General features: G+C 39.5%; 1 protein-coding gene across 2 annotated transcripts in view; it reads left to right on the forward strand.

Annotated features, from left to right (window-relative positions):
- Window positions 1-4,440: 4,440 nt before the first annotated feature.
- The window catches only part of RAD51 (RAD51 recombinase), a 35,963-nt gene continuing 16,562 nt past the window's right edge, over window positions 4,441-23,841 (forward strand). The window contains 5 exon segments of one of the 2 annotated variants that reach the window (NM_001046179.2): window positions 4,441-4,907; window positions 8,295-8,397; window positions 10,050-10,187; window positions 18,809-18,926; window positions 20,100-20,191. In NM_001046179.2, the coding sequence (NP_001039644.1) occupies window positions 8,311-8,397; window positions 10,050-10,187; window positions 18,809-18,926; window positions 20,100-20,191 (435 nt within the window). In that variant the 5' untranslated portion in view covers window positions 4,441-4,907; window positions 8,295-8,310. 2 annotated transcript variants of the gene reach the window in all.

Below are 23,841 nucleotides of genomic sequence, written 5' to 3' on the forward strand. Positions count from 1 at the left end.
AAAATTCAAACAACACACAAAAGAATATGGATGAAGACAAATTCATTCATATCTTACTAGAGAGCATCCTTCCACATACTAAGTTTTTTTAGCCATACTATTGGATAGGCAACTGCCAGTGATTGACACAAATCCCACTGGGATTTCTATTGGAAATTCTGCCATAAAGATGGTGTCATCTGCATATCTGAGATTACTGATATTTCTCCCCAGCAGTCTTGATTCCAGCTTGTGTTTCATCCAGCCCAGTGTTTCACATGATGTACTCTGCCTGTAAGTTGAATAAGCAGAGTGAAAATATAGAGCCTTGATTTATTCCTTTCCAGATTTGGAACCAGTCATTGTTCCGTGTCTAGTTCTAACTTGCTTCCTAACCTGCATAAAGGTATCTCAGGAGGCAGATAAGGTGATCTGGTAATCCCATCTCTTTAAGAATTTTCCACAGTTTGTTGTGATCCACACAGGAAGCAACAGTTAGAACTGGACATGGAACAACAGACTGGTTCCAAATAGGAAAAGGAGTACGTCAAGGCTGTATATTGTCACCCTGCTTATTTAACATATGCAGAGTACATCATGAGAAACGCTGGGCTGGATGAAGCACAAGCTGGAATCAAGACTGCTGGGAGAAATATCAATAACCTCAGATATGCAGATGACACCACCCTTATGGCAGAAAGTGAAGAACTAAAGAGCCCCTTGATGAAAGTAAAAGAAGGGAGTGAAAAAGTTGGCTTAAAGCTTAACATTCAGAAAACGAAGATCATGGCATCTGGTCCCAGCACTTCGTGGGAAATAGATGGGGAAACAGTGGCTGACTTTATTTTGGGGGGCTCCAAAATCACTGCAGATGGTGACTGCAGCCATGAAGTAAAAAGACGCTTACTCCTTGGAAGAAAAGTTATGACCAACCTAGACAGCATATTAAAAAGCAGAGACATTACTTTGCCGACAAAGGTCCATCTCGTGAAGGCTATGGTTTTTCCAGTAGTCATGTATGGATGTGAGAGTTGGACTATAAAGAAAGCTGAGCGCTGAAGAATTGATGCCTTTGAACTGTGGTGTTTGAGAAGACTCTTGAGAGTGCCTTGGACTGCAAGGAGATCCAACTAGTCCATCCTAAAGGAAATCGATCCTGAATATTCATTGGAAGGACTGATGTTGAAGCTGAAACTCCAATGCTTTGGCTACCTGATGTGAAGAGCTGATTCATTTGAAGATCCTGATGCTGGGAAAGATTGAAGGTGGGAGGAGAAGGGGACGACAGAGGATGAGATGGTTGGATGGCATCACTGACTCAATGGACATGAATTTGAGTAAACTCCAGGAGTTCATGATGGACAGGGAGGCCTGGCATGCTGCAGTCCATGGGGTCTCAAAGAGTCAGACACAACTGAGTAACTAAACTGAACTGATGTTTAATTTTATTGGATATGTAGAACAGAATTTAGTACTCCAAAATATCTCTTTGGTTTGTAGGTTATTTCAAATTGAAAACAATCAAGACCTGATCAAGATCAGAAAGTAACTTTGACCTTTCCCCTGATTGCCTAAAAAAAATTCAGAGGTTTGTTCCTGGTACAGAGGTATCACGAGTCTACTCTGTGTTCCATTGTCTCTGCATGACCCAACAAATATTTATTTGCCAAACATTTGCCTTTCCATCTGCCTTCCTCTCCTTTAAAGTCCTAAGCCACTATCCCCAACATCCTGTTTTGTCTTTTGCTAAAGATGGTTTTTAAGGTGAGGGTTTCTGCTCTTTTGCAGAGTTACTCAGATTTCCTGCATCACTCCAGGTGTACATATTACTAAACTTTTGATTTTTCTCCTTTTGTCTTAATGTCAATTTCTCAGATCAGCCAGAAGAACCTATGAGGGTAGAGGAAAATTTCTTCCTGACAAATGCTTTCCAATGTGATAAAATTAGTCATTTGATTTTTCTCCTTGACCCATTAATATAGCCAAATAACTGACTTTTTCTAATATTGCATCATTCTTGTACTACTCAAATAGATCATTTGGACGTGACATGGGATTTCCTTTTTTGTGCTCCAGGTTGATTATGCTAATGAGATCATATTCTTGAACAAATGATCAGATTTCTGCTGATTAAGTTTTGGTTTTGTTAGAAGTTGCCTCCTTGAGATTTCAGATTGGTCACTTACCTTGTAACTTGGGATATATATATTCAAAACTTCAATTACACATTTATAGATATTCTCATGAATTGCTAATTGAACTGTTGGTAAGAAATCTACTTTGTCTTACTTCCAGCTTAGTTGGTTGTCTTGGAAGAAAGGAACATAAAACTACTCAAATTTGTTTAAGCTGGGGAAAAAAAAGATTATTGGAATGTAGGGAGATTATTGGAATGTAGAGCTATCTCATGGACCTCAAGAGCATTAAGTGCTGCAGGGCCCCTGAGAAACTGGAAAGATCTGGGAAGCAGTCAGATTTCAAAACAGTTTCTTTCTGTTTGACTCTTTCCCACTTCCTTATCTCCATTTCTTAACCTTTCTGCAAATGGGTTTCTCTGGTTTGACATCCCCACAGCCACAGGAATTCTATTTTAATGAAAGGTCAAAGTTATGTATCATCACATAGCCAAGAGGGGCTGTGGGTTTGCAGGTGTTCTAAGGAGAGTATATGAAGAATAGGCATGAAGGTGTGTATCTCCGGTATGGATGGCAGTTCACTATTATCCCCAATTACTATCTAGAATCACTAGTTAGGTTAATTCTACCTTCAGAATGCTTCCTGAATCTGTTCTGTCATTGCTCTAATGCAAACCTTCATCTTGAGAAATGGAGTTATTTCCTGCCATATCAATTAACAAGGATCTCACGAGACTTTTGCATCTTCCCAGACATGGAAAATCACCAAATTTCTTAACTTGGAATATCTGGTTTCCTTTAACAATAATCTCTGATATTCAGCCTGCCTGTCCTTTGTTGTAGAACTTCTATATAACCTGGCTCCTCCCCTTGCCTCCTCTGAGCAGTTCTCTCAAGGCTACTTGAGATTCTGCCTCCTGGGTTTAAGTCCTAAAAATTCCCACCAAATAAAACATAACTCTCAACCTTTAGGTTGTGACTTTTTTAAATCGACAATCTCTTCCCTGAAATATTTAAAGCACTTCATAACAGTTTCTGTTGTTTTTACTCTATCCTGAAATCTGTCCTTCAATGCCACAGGGTAACCATGTGAGGATTAAATAAAAAGTTTATGAATTTTAAAGCACTCCATAAATATAAAGTAGTGCGGAACAAAAAACAGGTCTAAAGCATGAGATTCACTGGATTAAAAACTTTCAGATGTACCCATTACCTAAAGAATAAAGATCAAAGTTCTCTAATGGTCTTATACATCTCTTCATGCTGCTGCGAAGTCGCTTCAGTCGTGTCCGACTCTGTGCGACCCCATAGACGGCAGCCCACCAGGCTCCTCAGTCCCTGGGATTCTCCAGGCAAGAACACGAGTGGGTTGCCATTTCCTTCTCCAATGCATGAAAGTGAAAAGTGAAAGTGAAGTCGCTCAGTCGTGTCCGACTCTTTGAGACCCCATGGACTGCAGCCTACCAGGCTCCTCCGCCCATGGGATTTTCCAGGCAAGAGTACTGGAGTGGGTTGCCATTGCCTTCTCCACCAGTAAACACTGCTGCAGCTGCTGCTGAGTCACTTCAGTCGTGTCCGACTCTGTGCGACCCCGTAGACGGCAGCCCACCAGGCTCCCCCGTCCCTGGGATTCTCCAGGCAAGAACACTGGAGTGGGTTGCCACTTCCTTCTCCAATGCATGAAAGTACCACTAATCACCCTTTAAAACTGGAATCAACTTTTAATAAACTACGAAAAGATTTACATTCTTAAAATCCGGAATCCTGCAAATTTCCAGTAAAGTACCACAGCTTGACTAATATTTCAGTCCTTTCTTTCTCTCCATTAGCTTTCTGTTCCAGTTTCACCCATGTACTTCAGCATCATCAGCTCCACCATCTATAAGAGCCTAGAAAGCACCTGAACTCCGTACGTGGTCTAAATTAGAGGCTCAGCGCAACCTGAAGGGCCAAATGCCCCAGGTTAGACACTTAAGAAGCATATTAAGAGATCCCAGTGCTGTGCTTAGTCGTTCAGTCATGTCCGACTCTGTCACTCCATGGGCTGTAACCCACCACTCCTTTGTCCATGGGGATTCTCCAGGCAAGATTACGGGACTGGGTTGCCATGCTCTCCTCCAGGGGATCTTCCCGACCCAGGGATCGAACCCAGGTCTCCTGCATTGTAGGCGGATTCTTTACTGTCTAAGCCACCAGTTCCCAAGAGTCTGGGTATTTCGGAGAGGGGCTGAGAAGCTACAGCTGAGTCGCCCGCCCGCGGTGCATACTGGGATATGTGGTCTCTGGCGGCCCACAACCTCTTGGGAGTTGTAGTCCTCGATCAGGTAAAGGGTGAGAAAAACGCAACTCTCAAGTTCTGGATTAGTCCTAACGGAGAAAAAGAAGACGGGAATCCATAACATCCTGCAAGCTCAAGTTCCTCGAGCCCAACTCTCGGTCTCACGAGTGGTCGAAGCGGCTGGAAGGCGGGTCAGAGAAGGGTGGGGAGACGTTACGTTGACGCGGGCGTGACCTTGCCCAATAGGATTTGGCGGGATTTCCGAAAGCTGTAGGCAGAGCGCGCGCTGCGGCTTGAGACCGAGGCCTACGAGGAGGCGAGACGCGCCGCAGGAGCGCAGTTGGAAGCTGAAACTCGCCTGGGTTTTGTGCAGAAGGTCGAAGCAAGGGAGTAGAGAAGCGGGGCACAAGCGAGGGGATCTACAGTCCGTCCAGGATCGGGCGCGGGCGGGTCCAGCAGACGGTAGTCGGAGTGTGCAGCCTGCCCTAGCGAATACCAAAGCGCCGCAGGTCCAGGTGAGTGTGAGACGCAGACCAAGCCCCTTCCACCGCCAGGTTAGTCCCGGTATAAGCCGGACCCAGGCTTAGACCCAGATTTGGGCCCCAGCTCCGCAGCAGGCTTAGGGGCCCCTCCGTTTCTCCCAAGTGAGAAACTCGGAAATGGCGGGGCGGAGCCGGGACGTGTCCGGGCTACTTCGACCGTCGCAGTTCGCTGAGGGGAAAATAGAAGCGCACTCTAGCGTTTAGTTAGAGTTCCTGGGAGGAACCTTGGGAGGCCTGCATTTCCAACACCTACTTAATGGGCGTCCGCGAGGAATCCAGGATCCAGAGCTGTGTAGTGACAGAGTCACAGCTCTTAAGCCAGAACCACAGTTTCCAGGTTTCTGGTCAGTGCCCTTTCATTACACAAAATTTTGCTTACCAGAGTACCCACCTCCGGTTGCCGTAAGATAATTTGCTTTTCCTAGTGCGGAAGACCGTTTACGTTATGTCTAGGTAATGATCTGTAGTAACGTATGCTGTTTTTTCTTAATCTTGTAAGCCAAGTGTAGTATACAAATAGAAAAATGCACAGATCAAAAGTGTGTACAGCTCCATGAGTCATTACAAAATGAATATACCACTCAGATCAAGAAAGAATGCTGTCATCACCCAGAAGCCTCCCTTGTGCCCCCTTCTCTAATACTCACCCTCTCGCCAGAGGTAACCACTGTATTGACTACTAATACCATTGGTTAATTTTGCCTGTTTCTGAATTTTATGTAAAGAAAGACTATTTTTGTGTCTGGCTTTGCTCAACGTTCTGTCTGTAGGTTCGTAAGTGTCTTTGCATTTAGCAATACTTTCTCGTTGCTATGTTGTATTCCTCCTATTCATAATACCAATGATGGATATCAGGATTATTTCTAGTTTTTAGCTTTCAGGACAAAGATGGCTGAGAAAATTCCTGCATACAGTTTAGTGCACACGTATATGTTTTTCAGTGGGTTAATAATAGAGTGGCAAAAAAAAATAGAGTGGCAAAATTCCTGGGTCAAAGCATTTGTCTGTCTTCACCTTCCATATTTAATACAGTACCAGTACACTCGAACCAGAGATGAATGAGTGTTCAGTTGTTCCACACGTTTGCTAATAGTTAATGTTAATTTTTTAAAATTTTAGCTATTATCTTGTGGTTTTAATTTTAATTTTCCTGATTATTAATGAAATTGAGCATTTGTGGATACGTTTATTAACCATTTGAGTATCTTCTCCTATGAAGTGCTTGTTCAGATCTCTTTTGCCTGTTTTTTATTGGGTTGTCTTTCTTGCTGACTTGCAAGAATTCTTTATATATTCTCATTATCAGCCCTGAGTTATATTTGTGGTAAATATTTTCCCCCCTCACTATTGTTTAACTTTCCTTCTTGCCGTGGTGTCTTGATTAGATGTGCTCAGTCGCTCAGTCATCTGACTTTTTTTTTTTTTTACTAGTTTATTTGGCTGCACTTGGTCTCAGATGTGGCATGTGAATATCTAGTTCCCCAACCAGGGATCGAACTTGGGCCCTCTGCAATGGGCGTGTGCAGAGTCTTAGCCACTGGACCACCAGAGAAGTCCCAGTCCTCTGACATTTTGCAACACCATGGACTGTAACCCTCCCATCTCCTCTGTCCATGGCATTTTCCAGGTGCATTTCCTACTCCATGGGATCTTCCCAACCCAGGAATTGAACCCATTTCTCTTGCATCTCCTGCATTGGCAGGTAGATTCTTTATCACTGTGTCACCTGGGAAGCCATAGCCTTTTTTTTTTTTTTTGGCTGCACTGGGTATTAGCTCCCTGACCGTGGATTGAGCACCAGCCCCCTGCATTGGGAGCTTGGAGTCTTAGCCACTTGATGACCAGAGAAGTCCCAGCCATAGCATTTTGATGGATAGAATTTCCAAATTTAAATATAGTCCAGTTTTTAAGCCTATTGCTTTTTGGTTATTGCTTTATGTATACAGTTCAAGCCATCTTTTTCATAAATTATGAAGGAAGACACTTTAAGTTGCCTTCAGATGATTCTGATATTTGGAATTATAAACTCACATTATGCTAAGCATGCCATCTAAGAGAACTACACCAGAACCAGTCAAGAACAAATGGTTACCTTCTGTCAAGCCTCTAAGACTGGAGATTCCTTACCTGTTATTTTTTGAATTAAATTTATCTTGATTGTTACATTGTCCAGATTATTTTGGTGTGACTTAAGTATATTTATCCTTGTAGACATCATGACTTGTTTGCTTTTACTAATACCTCATGAAGATAATTAAAATTTTTTGTTCTCCATTCTTTCAATCAGTGCAATCTTAACTATTAAAATAATCTGACTTTTGGTATTGGCCTTATATGGAAGATTTCAAACTGAGCAGGGTACTTCACGTTACTTATTCATTTGTGCATTCAGTGAAGTCTGCAATTGGTTAAAATGTTGATCTTTAAATTTCATACACTTTTGTTACAATAGAAGCAAAATGTGGGACTACAAACTATGATCATTGCCTAAGGTGGGGAGAATTCTCATCTCAGTCCACTGTTTCTGTATCAGGAGTGGAGATTTATGGCAGTGATTCTGTACCTTCATTTCACTCCTTTCCCATCACCCCGAAACCCTGCTTTCTTGGAAGGGAACAGTGGAACTGAAACACTTTAATCCTATATCAGTTTGGGGTTTTTTTTTTAAGTAGAGTCCTGGAAAATCTGCATTCAGTTGCTGAATATTTAACAAACACCTAACATTTATGATGTATCATAAATTATACACAAATAAGACTTGGCCCTTATCTATAAGAAATATGAAGCAGGAGAACTGGGGGACATAGTTCATATAGTTAAGCTGTCCAGGTGGAAGGGAAAGCTGGTGAGGGATTTCTTCTTTTTCCTGCCACGGGTAGGTCAGTGATTAAACCAAAAGCCTAGTAGTCGTTTTTTTTTTCTTAATATATATATTTTATTGAACTATAGTTGACTTACAATGTTTCAGGTGCACAGAAAGGTGATTCAGTTAGACATATACACATATATTATTTTTCACTTTATTTCCCATTGTAGTTTATTACAAGATATTGACTGTAGTTCCCTGTGCTATACAGTAAACTTTTGTTGCTTATTGTGTATCTATTTTTTTTTAATTAAAAATCTAGCATTCTGTTCTGTTCTAGCATAAGTCAAACAAGTAGAATCAAAATGCCATACATTTTTTAGCTAGGCAAAAGTCCATAAGTTTTCTTAAATATATTATACATACTATTTATATATATATATATCCAGAGGAAAAGCCTAGTAAGTAATTCTTTAAGAGATTTACTGTAAAACTATGTTTGCGCGTCTGTACTTTCTCTAGTGTTCTTCCTGATGGTCATCTGTGTTTTTCAGTATTGAACACTAAGTAATGGCTATGCAAATGCAGCTTGAAGCAAATGCAGATACTTCTGTGGAAGAAGAAAGCTTTGGTCCACAACCTATTTCCCGACTAGAGGTATGTGCTTGGTTGTTAATTTTAAAATTATAATGCTGGATAAGATTGTTCTACCTACTGGGAGGAATCACAGCCTTTACATAAACTAAAGTCCAAATTAGAGTTTTCAGAAGTGTTGTCAAGGATCCTGTGGAAAGACTTAAGACAATTGCTAAACGTATCTGCCAGGTCCCTTTTTTGTCAAGAATTCTTCCCCTCTTTCATCATTTTTTTTTTCTTAGAACTGGATGTCAGAAACTAAGAAGCCCTAGGATCCCATGAGAATCTGTGCTGTTTGTACTAAGTATGAAATTACCATCCAGGGAATTGTAGTGTCCTGGGCCAGCTATGCAGGAAGTGGAGAGGAACAACATCTCTCCACCAACTTGGAACTGTGATGAACTTACTAAGAAGACAGCTGTCATAGACACACTGGCTTGGGGTTAAGATGTGAGAGTTCAAGACTCTGCGCAAGGACATCAAGCATGAAACCTGGGGCCTTGCACTATTTCTCCACATTGTACAGTGGTCCCAGAGTGAGTGCCATTGACTTGGGCTGAAAGAATCAGCAGAGTATACTGAGAAAGTCTTCATTCTTGTCTCTTTATGCATATTCCTCCCATCTCCCACCTAAGCTTCAGCTCTTCAGAGGATACTTAAACGGGTTTGTTAAACACATTGGAGAATTCAGAGTCAACTTTTGGTTTCAGTGAGCATCCTTATAACCACACATGTGTATTGCTTATGGCTTAAATCTTATGGCTTAAACCAACAGACCTGGTTTCTACATACATATCCCGCTAATAATGCATGCTTTCCCCAAAGTCATGGTTTTGGTGGCTAATAAAACCAAAGCTGACTTTGTTTATCAGGAGAAGGAAGTGCCTTTGGGTGGTTTGTTTTTGAGAAGTGGCATGTAAATCCCTGACCAAAAATAGTTTTCCTCATTCTTAATATCAGTTGTTAAAGCCGAGCTTTCCAGTTATTGGGCAACAAAGAATGTATGCTAAGATATGCTCCCCTTAGCTCTGGGACAGTCTTATCTGTTTACCCAGCTTAGTGTAAAACTTATTATTCTTGATGGGTGCTTGATGTAGAAAACTTTGGGAAGCACCAGTTTAAAGTGGCCTTTTAGGGCCCAGGTCTCAAAGTTCATTTAGAGTTCCAGTCAAAAGGTTTAGTTACAGGTTTAATCCCAATTCATGACGAGTCTTTTAATTACATAGTGCTAGCTTAAAACTACTGGTTTTGATAATGAATGAAAACTAAAAAAAAGTGAAAGTGAAGTCGCTCAATCATGTCTGACTCTTTGCGACCCCGTGGACTGTATGTAGCCTTCCAGGCTCCTCCGTCCTTGGGATTCTCCAGGCGAGAATACTGGAGTGGGTAGCCTTTCCCTTCTCTGGGGGATCTTCCCAACCCAGGGATCAAACCCAAATCTCCTGCGTTACAGGCAGACTCTTTACCATCTGAGCCACCAAGAGAATACCTTTGATGATGAATAGATTGGTAATTTGTTATGAAATGCATCATATGTAGGGCATACTTTTTAAAGCTTTTGCGTATAATATCACAGTTAAAAACAGCCCTGTGAAATAAGTAGGGCCAATATCCACATTCAACAGATGAGGGAACCAAAGCTTAGATTTATCCATAGTTTTCTTCACTTTCAGCAATGTGGTATAAATGCCAATGATGTGAAGAAATTGGAAGAAGCTGGATTTCATACTGTAGAGGCTGTTGCCTATGCACCGAAGAAGGAGCTAATAAATATTAAGGGGATTAGTGAAGCCAAAGCTGATAAAATTCTGGTAAGTACCGCTTGTGTGACCAAGAGAGGCAGCAGTGGGAGTGGTATAGAAGAGCATACGGTGAAAGGCCGCAGTCTTCCGTCTTCCATCCCCCGTGTGCCACCCTCTTCCCTTTTCCAGAAGTGACTGTATTACCAGCTAATTATCTTTGTATGTATCCTTGAATAAACTGGGATTTTTCCTAGGGAACTGCAATATCATGGGGGTATGACATAAATACTGCCAAATTGACTACCAGTTTGCACTCCTCCCAGCCGTGAGTGATGTGTGCCTTACCATTTCTGGATGTTACAATGTCATGCCTTAGAAATATATTCATTAGTATGTAGCCACTGAAAATAGTTTTGAAGAACATTTATTGACATATGAAAATGTTCCTGATATAAGAAAGCAGGTTAAAAAATGTGTTTGTGTGCTTATGTCTTTATCTTTTTAAATGTGTGTATTTATATACACATATAAATTATCCCCAGCATATACATTGGGGATAACTACAGTCAAATACTAACACTGTTGTTTCTGGATGGTGAGAATGTGAACAGTTTTTTTTTTTTGCCTCAATTTTCTGAAGTTTCTGCAGTTTCTATAATAGACTTGTATTACTTTATTTTTAAAATATTTATTTATTTATTTGGCTGCACTGGGTCTTAATTGCAGCACGTGTGATCTAGTTCCCTGAAGAGGGATCAAAACCAGGCCCCTTGCATTGGGAGGGTGGACTCTTAGCTACTGGACCACTAGGAAAGTCCCCTAAACATGTATTACTTTAAATGGAAAAGTTGTTTTTATTCCTTGAATATTAGAGTCATGTTAATTAGGCTGCCAGTGTGTAGTCTATGAATTAACTAGTCATAAGCAAGATTCTTTAATCATAAGAAAGTGTAATTATACATCATTAATACTTAGGTTTTTTTAACTTTAGTAAATGATGTAAAAGTGATTTTACAGGCTTAACCAAAATAAGGTAATAATAATCCTTTATATTATATTGCACTTTAACTTTTTTAATTGAAATTTTACATTAGACTATAGTTGATTTGCCATGTTGTGTTTCAGGTGTATAGCTAAGTGATTCATATGTCAGTACATATACAATATCCATTCTTTTTAGATTCTTTTCCAGTATAGGTTATTATAGAATATTGAGTAGAGTTCCCTTATAGCACTTTAACTTTGAAATCCCATCCCTTTTGTATACACAGTATTCTCACTTGCCCTTCGTACCTACACTGGGAGAGAGAGGTAGGACCAGTGTTATCTCTGCCTTACAGATAAGGAAACTTGAGCACAGTGGTTCAGTTATTTATCCAACGTTACGCAGTTGATCGCAGAACTAAGACTAGAATCCAGTTAATTTCATCCTGATACACTGTGATCCTTTCTTATTTCCCTCCAATGTCTTGCAGCTACTATTCATTTTTCTTGCTTCATATATTCCTTTGGCACTCATAGTACCCTGTGATTACATTTTATTTTATGTATTTTATCCTTTCGTATTTATAGGCTATACCTTGGAGATAATTGCAGGTTAGGTTCCAGACCGCCACAACAAAGCAAATATTGCAGTGAAGCAAGTCACATGAATTTTTTGGTTTCCTGTTGCCTATGAAAATTATGTTTACACTATTTTGTAGTCTGTTAACTATACAATAGTATTAGATCTACAAAAACAGTGTGTATACCTTAATTTAAAAATACTTTACTATTAAAAAATGCTACCCATCATCTGAGCCTTCAGCAATTTATATTCTTTTTTTGGTGAGTCTTGCCTTGACGTTTATGACTGCTGACTGATCAGGGTGGTGGTTCTGAAGGTTGGGGTGGCTGCAGCAGTTTCTTAAAATAAGACCACAGTGAAGTTTGCCACATAGATTGAATCTTCCTTTCTTTCATGAATGATTTCTCTGTAGTATGCAATGCTATTTGATAGGATTGTAAAATTTTTATTTGTTTAATGTTTTGGCTGCCCTGGGCATTTGTTGCTGCATGAGGGCTATTATGGTTGCAGTGCATGGACTTTTCATTGGCTTCTCTTGTTGCGGAACACGGGCCCTAAGCGTGGGCTTAGTTGCCTCATCGCATGTGAATGGTCCCAGACCAGGGATTGAATCTGTGTCCCCTGCATTGGCAGATGGATTCTTAACCACTGGACCACCCGGGAAGTCCTATTTTACAGCATTTTATCCCCAGCAGAAATTTTTCTAGATTGGCATCAGCCCTCTCAAACCCTGCCACTGCTTTATCAACCAAGTTTATATCATATTCTAAATCTTTTGTTGTCATCTCACCAATCTTCACAGCATCTTCGCTAGTAGATTCTATTTCAAGAAACCACCCTTTGCTTATCCATAAGAAGCAGCTCCTTATCCATGAAAGTTTTATCATGATACTGCAGTATTTCAGCCACAACTTTAGGCTCCACTTCTAGTTCTTTTGCCGTTTCCACCATATCTGTATTTACTTCCTCTGCTAAAGTCTTGAACCTGTCAGAGTCATCCATGAGAGTGAAAACCAACTTCTTTCAGGCTCCTGTTAAATGACAGTTTGACCTTTTCCCATGAACCACGAATTTACTTTTTTTTTTTTTTAATACTTTCATTTTTAACAAATGTACTTAATGGCATCTAGGATGGTAAGTCCTTTCCAGAAGATTTTCAACTGATTTTTCTCATATTCATCAGAGGAATCACTGTCTATGACAACTGTGGTCTTACAAGATGCATTTCTTAAATAATAAGATTTGAAAGGCAGAATTACTTCTGATTCACAGGGTGCAGAATGGATGTTGTGTTAGCTGGCATGAAAACAACATTAAATCTCATTGTGCATTTCCAAAGCTCTTGAGTAACCAAGTATGTTGTTGGTGAGCAATAATAGTTTGAAAGGATCTTTCCTAAGCAATTGGTCTCAACAGTGGGTTTAAAATATTCAGTAAACTGTTTTAAACAGGTGTGCCATCATCCAGACTTGTTGCATTTATAGAGCACAAGCAGAATAGATTTAGCATAATTCTTAAGGGCTCTAGGACTTTTAGTATGGTAAATGAACATTGGCTTCAACTTAAAGTCACCAGTGGCATTAGCTGCTAAAAAGAGAGTCGGCTGATTCTTTGAAAACTGTTGAAGCCAGGCATTGACTTCTTTTCTCTAGCTATGAAAGTCCTCGATGGCATCTTCTTCCAATATAACGTTATTTTGTCTACATTGAAAATCTGTTTAGTGTAGCCACCTTCATTCTTTATCTTAGCTAGATCTTCTGGATAATTTGATGCAGCTTCTACATTAGCCCTAGCTGCTTCACCTTGCTCTTAAATGTTATGGAGATGGCTTTTTTCCTAGCTTCAGACTTTTCTTCTGCAGCTTTCTCATCTCCCTTAGCCTTCCCTGAATTAAGAGAGTAGGACTTTGCTCTGAACTAGGCTTTGGCTAAAGGGAATGTTATGGCTGCTTTGATCTTCTACCCAAGCCACTAAAATTTTTCTTCATTATTAGCAATAAGGCTATTTGTTACTGTTCATGTATTCACTGGGGTAGTGCTTTTAATTTCCTTCAAGAAGTTCCTCTGCATTCACAACTTGGTTAACGGTTTGGCACAAGAGGCCTAGCTTTCAGCCTATTTCAACTTTTGACATGCCTTCCTCACTAAACCAAATCATTTCTAGTCTTTTTCTTTAAAGTGACGGGGGTACAGGTTCACTCCCTTCACTTGAAGACCTGAAGGCCGTTGTGCTGTGCTGTGCTTAGTTGCTCAGTCATGTTCAGCTCTTTGTGACCCATTAGACTGTAGCCTGCCAGGCTCCTCTGTTCATGGGGATTCTCCAGGCAAGAATATAGGAGTGGATTGCCATGCTCTCCTCCAGGGGATCTTCCCAACCCAGGGATCGAACCCAGGTCTCCCGCATTGCAGGTGGATTCTCTACCATCTGCGCCACCAGGGAAGCCCATTGTAGGGTTATTTATTGGCCTGATTTCAGTATGGTTGTGTCTTAAGGAACGGGAGACTTCAGGGGAGAGAGAGGTGGGGATATGGTCAGTGGGTAGAGCAGTCAGAACACACAGATTTATCAGTTAAGTTCATTGTCTTCTATAGGTGTAGTTTGTGGCACCCCAAAACAATTATAGTAACATCAAAGATTGCTGACCACAGATCACCATTGTGTAGTTAAAGAGTTTGATTAGCTTTGCTGTTGAAGTTTTCTATAATGTAAAGCAAGTGTTTAATTTATAAAATTATATTTTATACTTTTATGTTGATGGCTGTTATAGTTTCACAGAAATTTTCTCTGAGAAAAATCATCTTCAAAAGCTAAAGAATCTTCAAAAAAAACTTCCTGCAGCTTCAGTGCATGTAGTTCTACCACATAACCTAATCTGATGGACAATATCTGAGATTTATTTTAATGTCTCATATTATATATACAACCTAGTAAATTCTGTTTTATCAGGTATTATACTAAGAGCTTTGAATTTTTAAGTGCTAGCAAGTCTGTTATTTTATAGTATTAATTTATTCAGGGCGCAAATATCATAAGTAATCCTTAATTTAAATTCTTAAACATGTTGCCATCTATGGAAGTATGCAGTTGTCATTTATTGGATTGCTCAAATAAATAAATTTGTTAAAGTGGTGACTTAATTGAATAAGAATTCTGAATACCTAATACCTCTTTGAAAGATTGTGATACTATTAAGCCAGTAGGTGTCCCTAAAGTCTGTTTGTTGTTTCTCTCTGGGTATCAGTTTTTGTGACTCAGTGAATCCTGACCTTTGCTTATGCCTTGTCAGACATTAAAAAAAAAACTTTGTCAGACATTGAAAATTCCTACAGATATAAGACAGATGAAAGCAAGCTTATTATATAAACAAAAGAAGTCAAGTTCTGCCAGACTATGCAGTTGGCAGTTTGGCAAAACCATGCCAAATTACTTATGATATTTGTGCCCTGAATGAATGAAATTACTTCCAATTTCATATTGGTTATAATATGTTCCTTTAAAGTTCAACATTCAGAAAACTAAGATCATGGCATCCGGTCCCATCACTTCATGGCAAATAGATGGGAAAACAGTGGAAACAGTGGCTGACTTTATTTTTCGGGGCTCCAGAATCACTGCAGATGGTGATTGCAGCCATAAAATAAAAAGACACTTACTCCTTGGAAGGAAAGTTATGACCAACCTAGACAGCATATTAAAAAGCAGAGACATTACTTTGTCAACAAAGGTCCGTCTCGTGAAGGCTATGGTTTTTCCAGTGGTCATGTGTGGATGTGAGAGTTGGACTATAAAGAAAGCTGAGCACAGAAGAATTGATGCTTTTGAACTGTGGTTTTTGAGAGGACTCTTGAGAGTCCCTTGGACTGCAAGGAGATCCAACCAGTCCATCCTAAAGGAGATCAGTCCTGGTGTTCATTGGAAGGACTGATGTTGAAGCTGAAACTCCAATATTTGGCCACCTGATGCGAAGAGCTGACTCATTTGAAAAGACCCTGATGCTGGGAAAGATTGAGGGCGGGAGGAAAAGGGAACGACAGAGGATGAGATGGTTGGATGGCATCACCGACTCAATGGACATGAGTTTGGGTGGACTCCGGGAGTTGGTGATGGACAGGGAGGCCTGTTGTGCTGCGATTCATGGGGTCGCAAAGAGTCAGACATGACTGAGCAACTGAAATGAACTGAAGAGCTCATAAACTAGAAAATGTAGGGGCTAAATGACATGAAGGGATAACATCTTCTGTGAGTTTGATATTTTCCTTCCACATTTTTGAGTAAAATTTTTGAACTTACTGTAAAGTTGAAAGAATTTTGAAGTGAACACTCATTTACCCACCACCTGGACACTACTATTAACATTTTAATATACTTGCTTTATCATCTATCTGTTTATCTCTCTAGCCATCAGTACATCTTGGCTCTTTTTGTGCTTTTTAAAGAAAGTTGCAGTACATTTCCCCCTAAATATTTTAGCATTTATTAAACTAGAGTTCCATATTGGCTTATAGTTTCTTCTCCCCTTTCTTTAGTATTCTTACTTTCTAATTTTCATTGATCTTCATTTATCCTAAAGATTGGTAGAAGTTATGGGAAAAATGAAGTAAAGAAATTCTCAAAAAAAAAATTAAGATTTCTCAGAGCTAAAGGCAAACAGAAGTCTATGCTATGCTATGCTATGCTAAGTTGCTTCAGTCGTGTCCGACTCTGTGCGACCCCGTAGACGGCAGCCCACCAGGCTCCCCCGTCCCTAGGACTCTCCAGGCAAGAACACTGGAGTGGGCTGCCATTTCCTTCTCCAGTGCATGAAAGTGAAAAGTGAAAGTGAAGTCGCTCAGTCTTGTCCAACTCCTAGCTACCCCATGGACTGCAGCCTTCCAGGCTCCTCCGTCCGTGGATTTTCCAGGCAAGAGTACTGGAGTGGGGTGCCATTGCCTTCTCTGAAACAGAAGCCTAAGGCCCCACAAAATGTCAAAGGCCCACACCTGGACTCCTGAGTGTGAAATTTTCAGTATACCAGTTATAAAGAGAAGACTGAAAGATTTCAGAGGAAAAAAAGTAAGTGACCTCTAAAGGAACAAAAATCAGAAAGATAGCACGTCTCTTATTAGAAATCTGGGTGGTGGAAGCTAGTAGAGCAATCCCTTCAAAATTCTTAGGGTAAATGATTTTAAACCTATAATTCTATTGGTAACAATATTACTCACCCAGTGTTAGGGCAGAATACACATTTTCAGAAATACAAGAATTCAGAACATTTTGCTCTTACCTATTGTTTCTTAGGAAGTTATCAATACTTGAGGATATGCTTTACTAAAATCAGAAAACACAGGACCTAGGTTGGAGTGGCTCTATGTCAGGTAGCCAGTGAAAGAGAGAGCAGAGAGCCCAGTTTGGAGAAAGAAGGAAAGGAGTCAGTAGAATACATAGTAAGACTGAGAGACTGAAGATTTTGAGAAGTGATTAAGTCAGAGAATACTAGAGAAAGATATGGCTCAGATATAAAAGCAGCGTAAAGTGGAGCATGATTTTGAAACTAGTGGCATTTAAAAAAATTTATTTGAACTTGACAGATAACTTTGAGAGACATCAGTTGTTAACATTGGAACCTTAGTGAAAGAAATGTATTTCTAGCACACCCTTTGGTTCTGCAATAACTATAATACAAACGTTATAATCAACTTTTAAGTGAAGTATTAAACATATAGAGAAGTTCAGAGAATAAAGCAAGACCACTATTTACCTCTTCATTAGATTTTTCCCTTTGTGGAAAGTTTTTAAATTACAAGTTTAATCTCTACTTGCTGTAGATTTATCCAAATTTTCTCCTCCCTCCCTCTCTCTTTTTCTCTCTTTTCCTCTCCCACTTTCTTTCTCTTTCTCTTCCTGCTTCTCTTTCTTTTAATTTCCTTCATTACTTCCTCCCTCCCTCTTTTCTTTCTTTCATTAGATTCAGTTTATTTTACTGAATTTAGATTCAAGTTTGGCTAATTAGTTGGGGCCTGGACTTGGATTCTTGTTCTACTTCAGTGAGTTTTGATAGTTTGTGTGTTTCTAGGGGTTTCTTTGTTTCTTGTAAATTATTTAATCTGTTGGCATAGATTTATTTTTGTAAGGATTGTAGAAATGTCCTCTCTGTCATTTCTGATTTTAGTGATTTGACTCTTTATAAATCAGTTCTAAAAAAAAATAAATAAATAATAAATCAGTTCTGTTGATTTTTTTTCAAAGAAGCAACTTCTGGTTTTAATGATTTTTCTCTATTGTATTTCTATTCTCTATTTCACCAGTTTCCACTCAGATTTTATCTTCTTCCTTCTGCTTGCTTTATGTTTAGTTTGCTCTTTTTTTCAGTAACTTAAGGTGGGAAGATTAGGCTATTAATTTAAGATCTTTCTAATATAGGTGTTTACAGCTATAAATCTCCCTTTAAATACTGCTTTTGCTACATCCCATAAGTTTTGGTGTGTTTTGTCTTAATTTCATTGATTTCAGTGACTTCGAAATTCCCCTGTGATTTCTTCTTTGGTTCATTGCTTATTTAGGAATATTATGTTTAATCGCCATGTATCTGAAAGCTTTTATTTTTAAATTTTGGAATCAACCTATAGACTGATCATTAATGGCTTATCAGTGACTACAAAGTAGGATTAAATGTTTTCAACCTGACAGGGTAAAAGAAAATGTACAGTTGACAGAGATGGAAAAGTAGATGAGGGAGCAAAGATCAAAGGACAAATGTCCTCATTTAACAAAGTAGAAAGTTAAGAGATACATTCTGTGGTTGATGGAACAGGAAACAAAGGTTTAAATACACTGGACTTTGTACTGTATTGTCAGGCAAACTATGTATGTGTTGGTGTATCAATTTGTTGTTTTTAACTACATGAGTGTATTATTTGAATGACAATTAAACTGTTGCCAGTCTTCTTGGAGTCTCTAAATTAGTTTATCCTTTATTTGCCAGAGAGAAAATAATCCTAGAACTAGAACTTACGAGTGTTTTGATAACTTTTTAAAGAGAAATCGTTCTGGAAATTTTGTTAGATGTTACCTCTTCCCACTACATGCCTGATTATTACTTTACTAAGTGTATTTCATCAGTTTGACATTTCTTATTTTACCCCAGACTGAGGCAGCTAAATTAGTTCCAATGGGTTTCACCACTGCAACTGAGTTCCACCAAAGGCGATCTGAGATCATACAGATTACTACTGGCTCCAAAGAACTTGACAAACTGCTTCAAGGTATCGTAATCTCTTATCCTATGTCGTGAACTGCGGTTGGCAAAGCATCCAGGTTATAGAACATAACTAAGATATTTGGTTCATGTTTATGTGTTAGATAGAATTAAGAAGTAAAGGAAAGTATTCAGTAAGACTGAAGGGTGAGGCTGACTTTAGAAATACTAAAATTATCTGCCAATTCAATAATTTAATCTCTAATTAATAATTGCATTCTTGAAAGTCATCTCCCTCTGCCTAAAGAAATAATATAACCTTTTACTCTACCACAAGGTAGAAAATCTGATGGCTGGTTAACATACTACACTGTAGTATCAGTACATTGTGGTGCACACTAATTTTCAGGACTTGATGGAAAGCTGTTAAGTTTTTGAACTTTTGAAAGCACTGCTGTCCTAAATTTTAGTGTTAGATTTGGTTCTTGTTGCTTCCCCAAATATTTGATCACATTCAGGCACAAAATAGCATGAGTTCAGGAATCACACTCAGATTTGCTCGTTTGCTTTCCCTCCTGTTCCCCCTCTTAGCGTTTACTGGCCATGTTACATGGTGCAGATTACGTATTGTATTCTATGCCTCCATTTTCTTATCTTACTGAAGAAGATAAGGTCTTACCTTTGACCTCATAATGAGGTCAAAAAAAGCTTCCTACCTTATAAGTTATTGGAATTAAATGAATTGATAGCACAATGACAGATACACAAAAATTATTTGGTAAATGTTAGGTATTATCTATAATTTATTTTTTAAATGACTGCTTATTGACTTGTGATGGTATTGTTCTGTATATTGGTTGTGGTGATACCTACATGAAGCTACAAATGTGATAAGTTGCATAGTACTACACAGACACACAAATGAGTACATATATAGCTGGAGAAATTGGAATAAGCTCTGTGAATCGTATGGGTGTCAATTTTCTGATATTTATACTATACTATAATTATATAAAACAAACATTGGGGGAGGCTGGATGAAGAATGCATGGAACCTCTGTATTTCTTTGCAGTTGTCTATGAATCTAGAATTATTTCCAAATGAGGTATTTTTAAAATTACTGCTTGTTGAAGACTGGGTCTCTAAATTATGTAAACATCTTTCTGATGAGCTACTGGGATGTTTCTATGGTTATGTTTCTAACATTTATATTGTGCTAAGAGATGTTTCTCTTTTTAGGAGGAATTGAGACTGGATCCATCACAGAGATGTTTGGAGAATTCCGAACTGGGAAGACCCAGATCTGTCATACATTGGCTGTAACATGCCAGGTGAGCTGTTGGGACTCTGCCTAATCATATCAGCAAGAATGAGTTGATTCCTGCTACTGGCAAGCATCTGTTCGCATGGACAAGAATGAGTTGATTGCTGCTACTGGCAAGCATCTGTTAGCATGGACCAAAAAAGCACTTTCTCTGTCTTCAAAAATGCTAGGGGGACTTTCCTGGCAGGGCCAGTGGTTAAGACTCTGAACTTCCTCTGCAGGGGGCACAGGTTCGATTCCTGGTTGGGTATTGAACCTGTGCATGCTGCATGACTCAGCCGAAAAAGAAAAAGAATGCTATAGCTAATTAGAAGACAGATTGCTACTGTAAGACTTCCAAACAGCTCGGAAACTTTCAGATTATTAATTTCACATACTTTCTTGCTATCCACTGGGCCTCTCCTGGCTTTTTCTTCCCTCTTCACTGGTTTATATTTATGACTCTTCATTAAAGTCATTCCTTTACAGATACCCTCAGATTTACATTCCCCATCTGAAGAGATGCCATTCTTAGATGAACCCTATCTATGTTTTCAGTGCCTGATTTCCCCAATAGCGGATCATACTAGAGAAAAATCTTAACATAAAGCTGACTGACCTCACTTAAATTTAAGATGACAGGCTTTAACATTCAATGATCTCCTGAAAATTTTTCATTCAGGCAACATTTTCCCCCACTCAGTAAGAATCTCGTAATTTGTCCTTTTTCCTCAAACTTTCATGCTTCTCTTCAGCCTCACTCTTAGGCAAATTAATCTAAACTGTTCTTCATGTTCTTCACGTCAAAACTATAAACTCATGTAGCTTTTATAAAAATTTTATGAAGTATAGTTGATTTACAATATTATGTTAATTTCTGCTGTCTAGTGAAGTGATTCAGTTATGCTAATATATACATTCTTTTTCATATTCTTTTCCATTGTGGTTTGTCACAGGATTTTATTTATTTATTTATCCGGCTGCATTAGGTCTTAGTTGCAGCGTGCGGGATCTTGTCTGTTGCATCATGTAGGATCCTTCATTGTGGCGCACAGACTCTCTAGTTGTGGCACGCGGGCTAGGTAGTTGCATTGCTCAGGTTCCAGAGCATGCGGGCTCTAGTTGTGGCTCATGGGCTTAACTGCCTCACAGCATGTGGGATCTTAGTTCTCCAGTGAAGGATTGAACCCATGCGCTTTGCATTGCATGGTGGATTCTTAACCACTGGATCACCAGGGAAGTCTCTTGTAACAGAACGTTGAATGTAGTTCCTTGTACTGTATAGTAGGACCTTGTTGTTTATCCATTCTCTATAATACTTTGCAACTGCTAATCCCAAACTCCCAATCTATCCATCCCCAGCATCCCCCTCCCTTTTTCTCTATATCTGTTTTGTAGATAAGTCGATTTGTGTCACATTTTAGATTCCACTTGTAAGCGATATCATATGGTATTTGTCTTTCTCTTTCAGACTTAGTTCACTTAGTATGACAATCTCTAGGTCCATCCGTGTTGCTGCAAATGGCAGTATTTCATTCATTTTTATGGCTGAGTAGTATTCCATTGTATATATGTGTACTAATCCATGGGGTAGTATTCCATTGTATATATGTGTACTAATCCACAGAGTAGTATTCCATTGTATATATGCACATCTTCTTTATCCATCCATCTGTCAGTGGACATTTAGGTTGCTACTGTGTCTTAGCTGTTAGGATAGTGCTGCTGTGAACACAGGGGTGCATGTATCTTTTAGAACTAAAGTTTTGTCTGGTTATATGCCCAAGAGTAGGATTGCTAGAGCATATGGTAACTCTATTTTTAGTTTTTTGAGGAACCTCCATACTGTTTTCCATAGTGGCTATACCAATTTACATTCCCACCAACAGTGTAGGAGGGTTCCTTTTTCTCCACACCCTCCCCAAAATTTGTTACTTGTAGGCTGTTTAATGAGGGCCATTCTGACTGGTGTGAGGTAAATCCATCTATCTATAGCCACCTTTTCTTACCTTGGGTTACAATAGAGAGTGTCTCTCTTCCTCTCAAAGGTCCTACCATTGTGATCTGGTTACCATGCCTTGCCACTTTTCCAAGGACTCTGCTCCTTCTATTTTCTGGTCTACCTCTCTATTAAATTATTTTCATTGTTACACAAGCATGCCTAGTATTTCCTACATTAGGGAAAAAACTTCCCCAGATGCCTTCTGTTTCTTCTTTGTTTGCTTTGCTAGGACGGATTTGGAAACAGAAACAATGAGTTAAACAATTCCTAAGATCATATCACATTTAAGTAGTAGCTACAGGAATCAAACCCAACTTCAGAGCCCATGCTCTTAAAACTCATTAAAGTAGTACCTGGCTTATAGTAACTGACTTGTTCTCTACTGTACTGCTAGTGCCTAAGTCAGTGCTCAGTAAATACTGGAATGAATGGAGATGATTGAATTAGATGTCCTAAGGCATGCCAGGCTTCAGCAATACGTGAACCGTGAACTTTCAGATGTTCAAGCTGGTTTTAGAAAAGGCAGAGGAACCAGCGATCAAATTGCCAACATCCGCTGGATCATAGAAAAAGCAAGAGAGTTCCAGAAAAACATCTATTTCTGCTTTATTGACTATGCCAAAGCCTTTGACTGTGTGGATCACAAGAAACTGTGGAAAATTCTGAAAGAGATGGGAATCCCAGACCACCTGACCTGCCTCTTGAGAAACCTATATGCAGGTCAGGAAGCAATAGTTAGAACTGGATATGGAACAACAGACTGGTTCCAAATAGGAAAAGGAGTACGTCAAGGCTGTATATTGTCACCCTGCTTATTTAACTTATATGCAGAGTACAGCATGAGAAATGCTGGGTTGGAAGAAGCACAAGCTGGAATCAAGATTGCCGGGAGAAATATCAATAACCTCAGATACGCAGATGACACCACCCTTATGGCAGAAAGTGAAGAGGAACTAAAAAGCCTCTTGATGAAAGTGAAAGAGGAGAGTGAAAGGGTTGGCTTAAAGCTCAACATTCAGAAAACTAAGATCATGGCATCTGGTCCCATCACTTCATGGGAAATAGATGGGGAAACAGTGGAAACAGTGTCAGCCTTTATTTTTGGGGGGCTCCAAAATCACTGCAGATGGTGATTGCAGCTATGAAATTAAAAGACACTTACTCCTTGGAAGGAAAGTTATGACCAACCTAAACAGCATATTCAAAAGTGGAGACATTACTTTGCCAAAAAAGGTCTATCTAGTCAAGGCTATGGTTTTTCCAGTAGTCATGTATGGATGTGAGGGTTAGACTGTGAAGAAGGCTGAGTGCCGAAGAATTGATGCTTTTGAACTGTGGTGTTGGAGAAGACTCTTGAGAGTCCCTTGGACTGCAAGGAGATCCAACCAGTCCATTCTAAAGGAGATCAGTCCTGGTGTTCTTTGGAAGGACTGATGCTGAAGCTGAAAGTCCAGTACTTTGGCCACCTCATGCGAAGAGTTGACTCACTGGAAAAGACTCTGATGGGAGGGATTGGGGGCAGGAGGAGAAGGGGATGACAGAGGATGAGATGGCTGGGATGGCATCACCAACTCAATGGACATGAGTTTGGGTAAACTCCAGGAGTTGGTGATGGACAGGGAGGCCTGGCATGCTGCGGTTCATGGGGTCTCAAAGAGTCGGACACGACTGAGTGA

This window comes from Bos taurus, chromosome 10, assembly GCF_002263795.3.
Source record: "Bos taurus isolate L1 Dominette 01449 registration number 42190680 breed Hereford chromosome 10, ARS-UCD2.0, whole genome shotgun sequence".
NCBI classification, from domain to species: Eukaryota; Metazoa; Chordata; class Mammalia; order Artiodactyla; family Bovidae; genus Bos; species Bos taurus.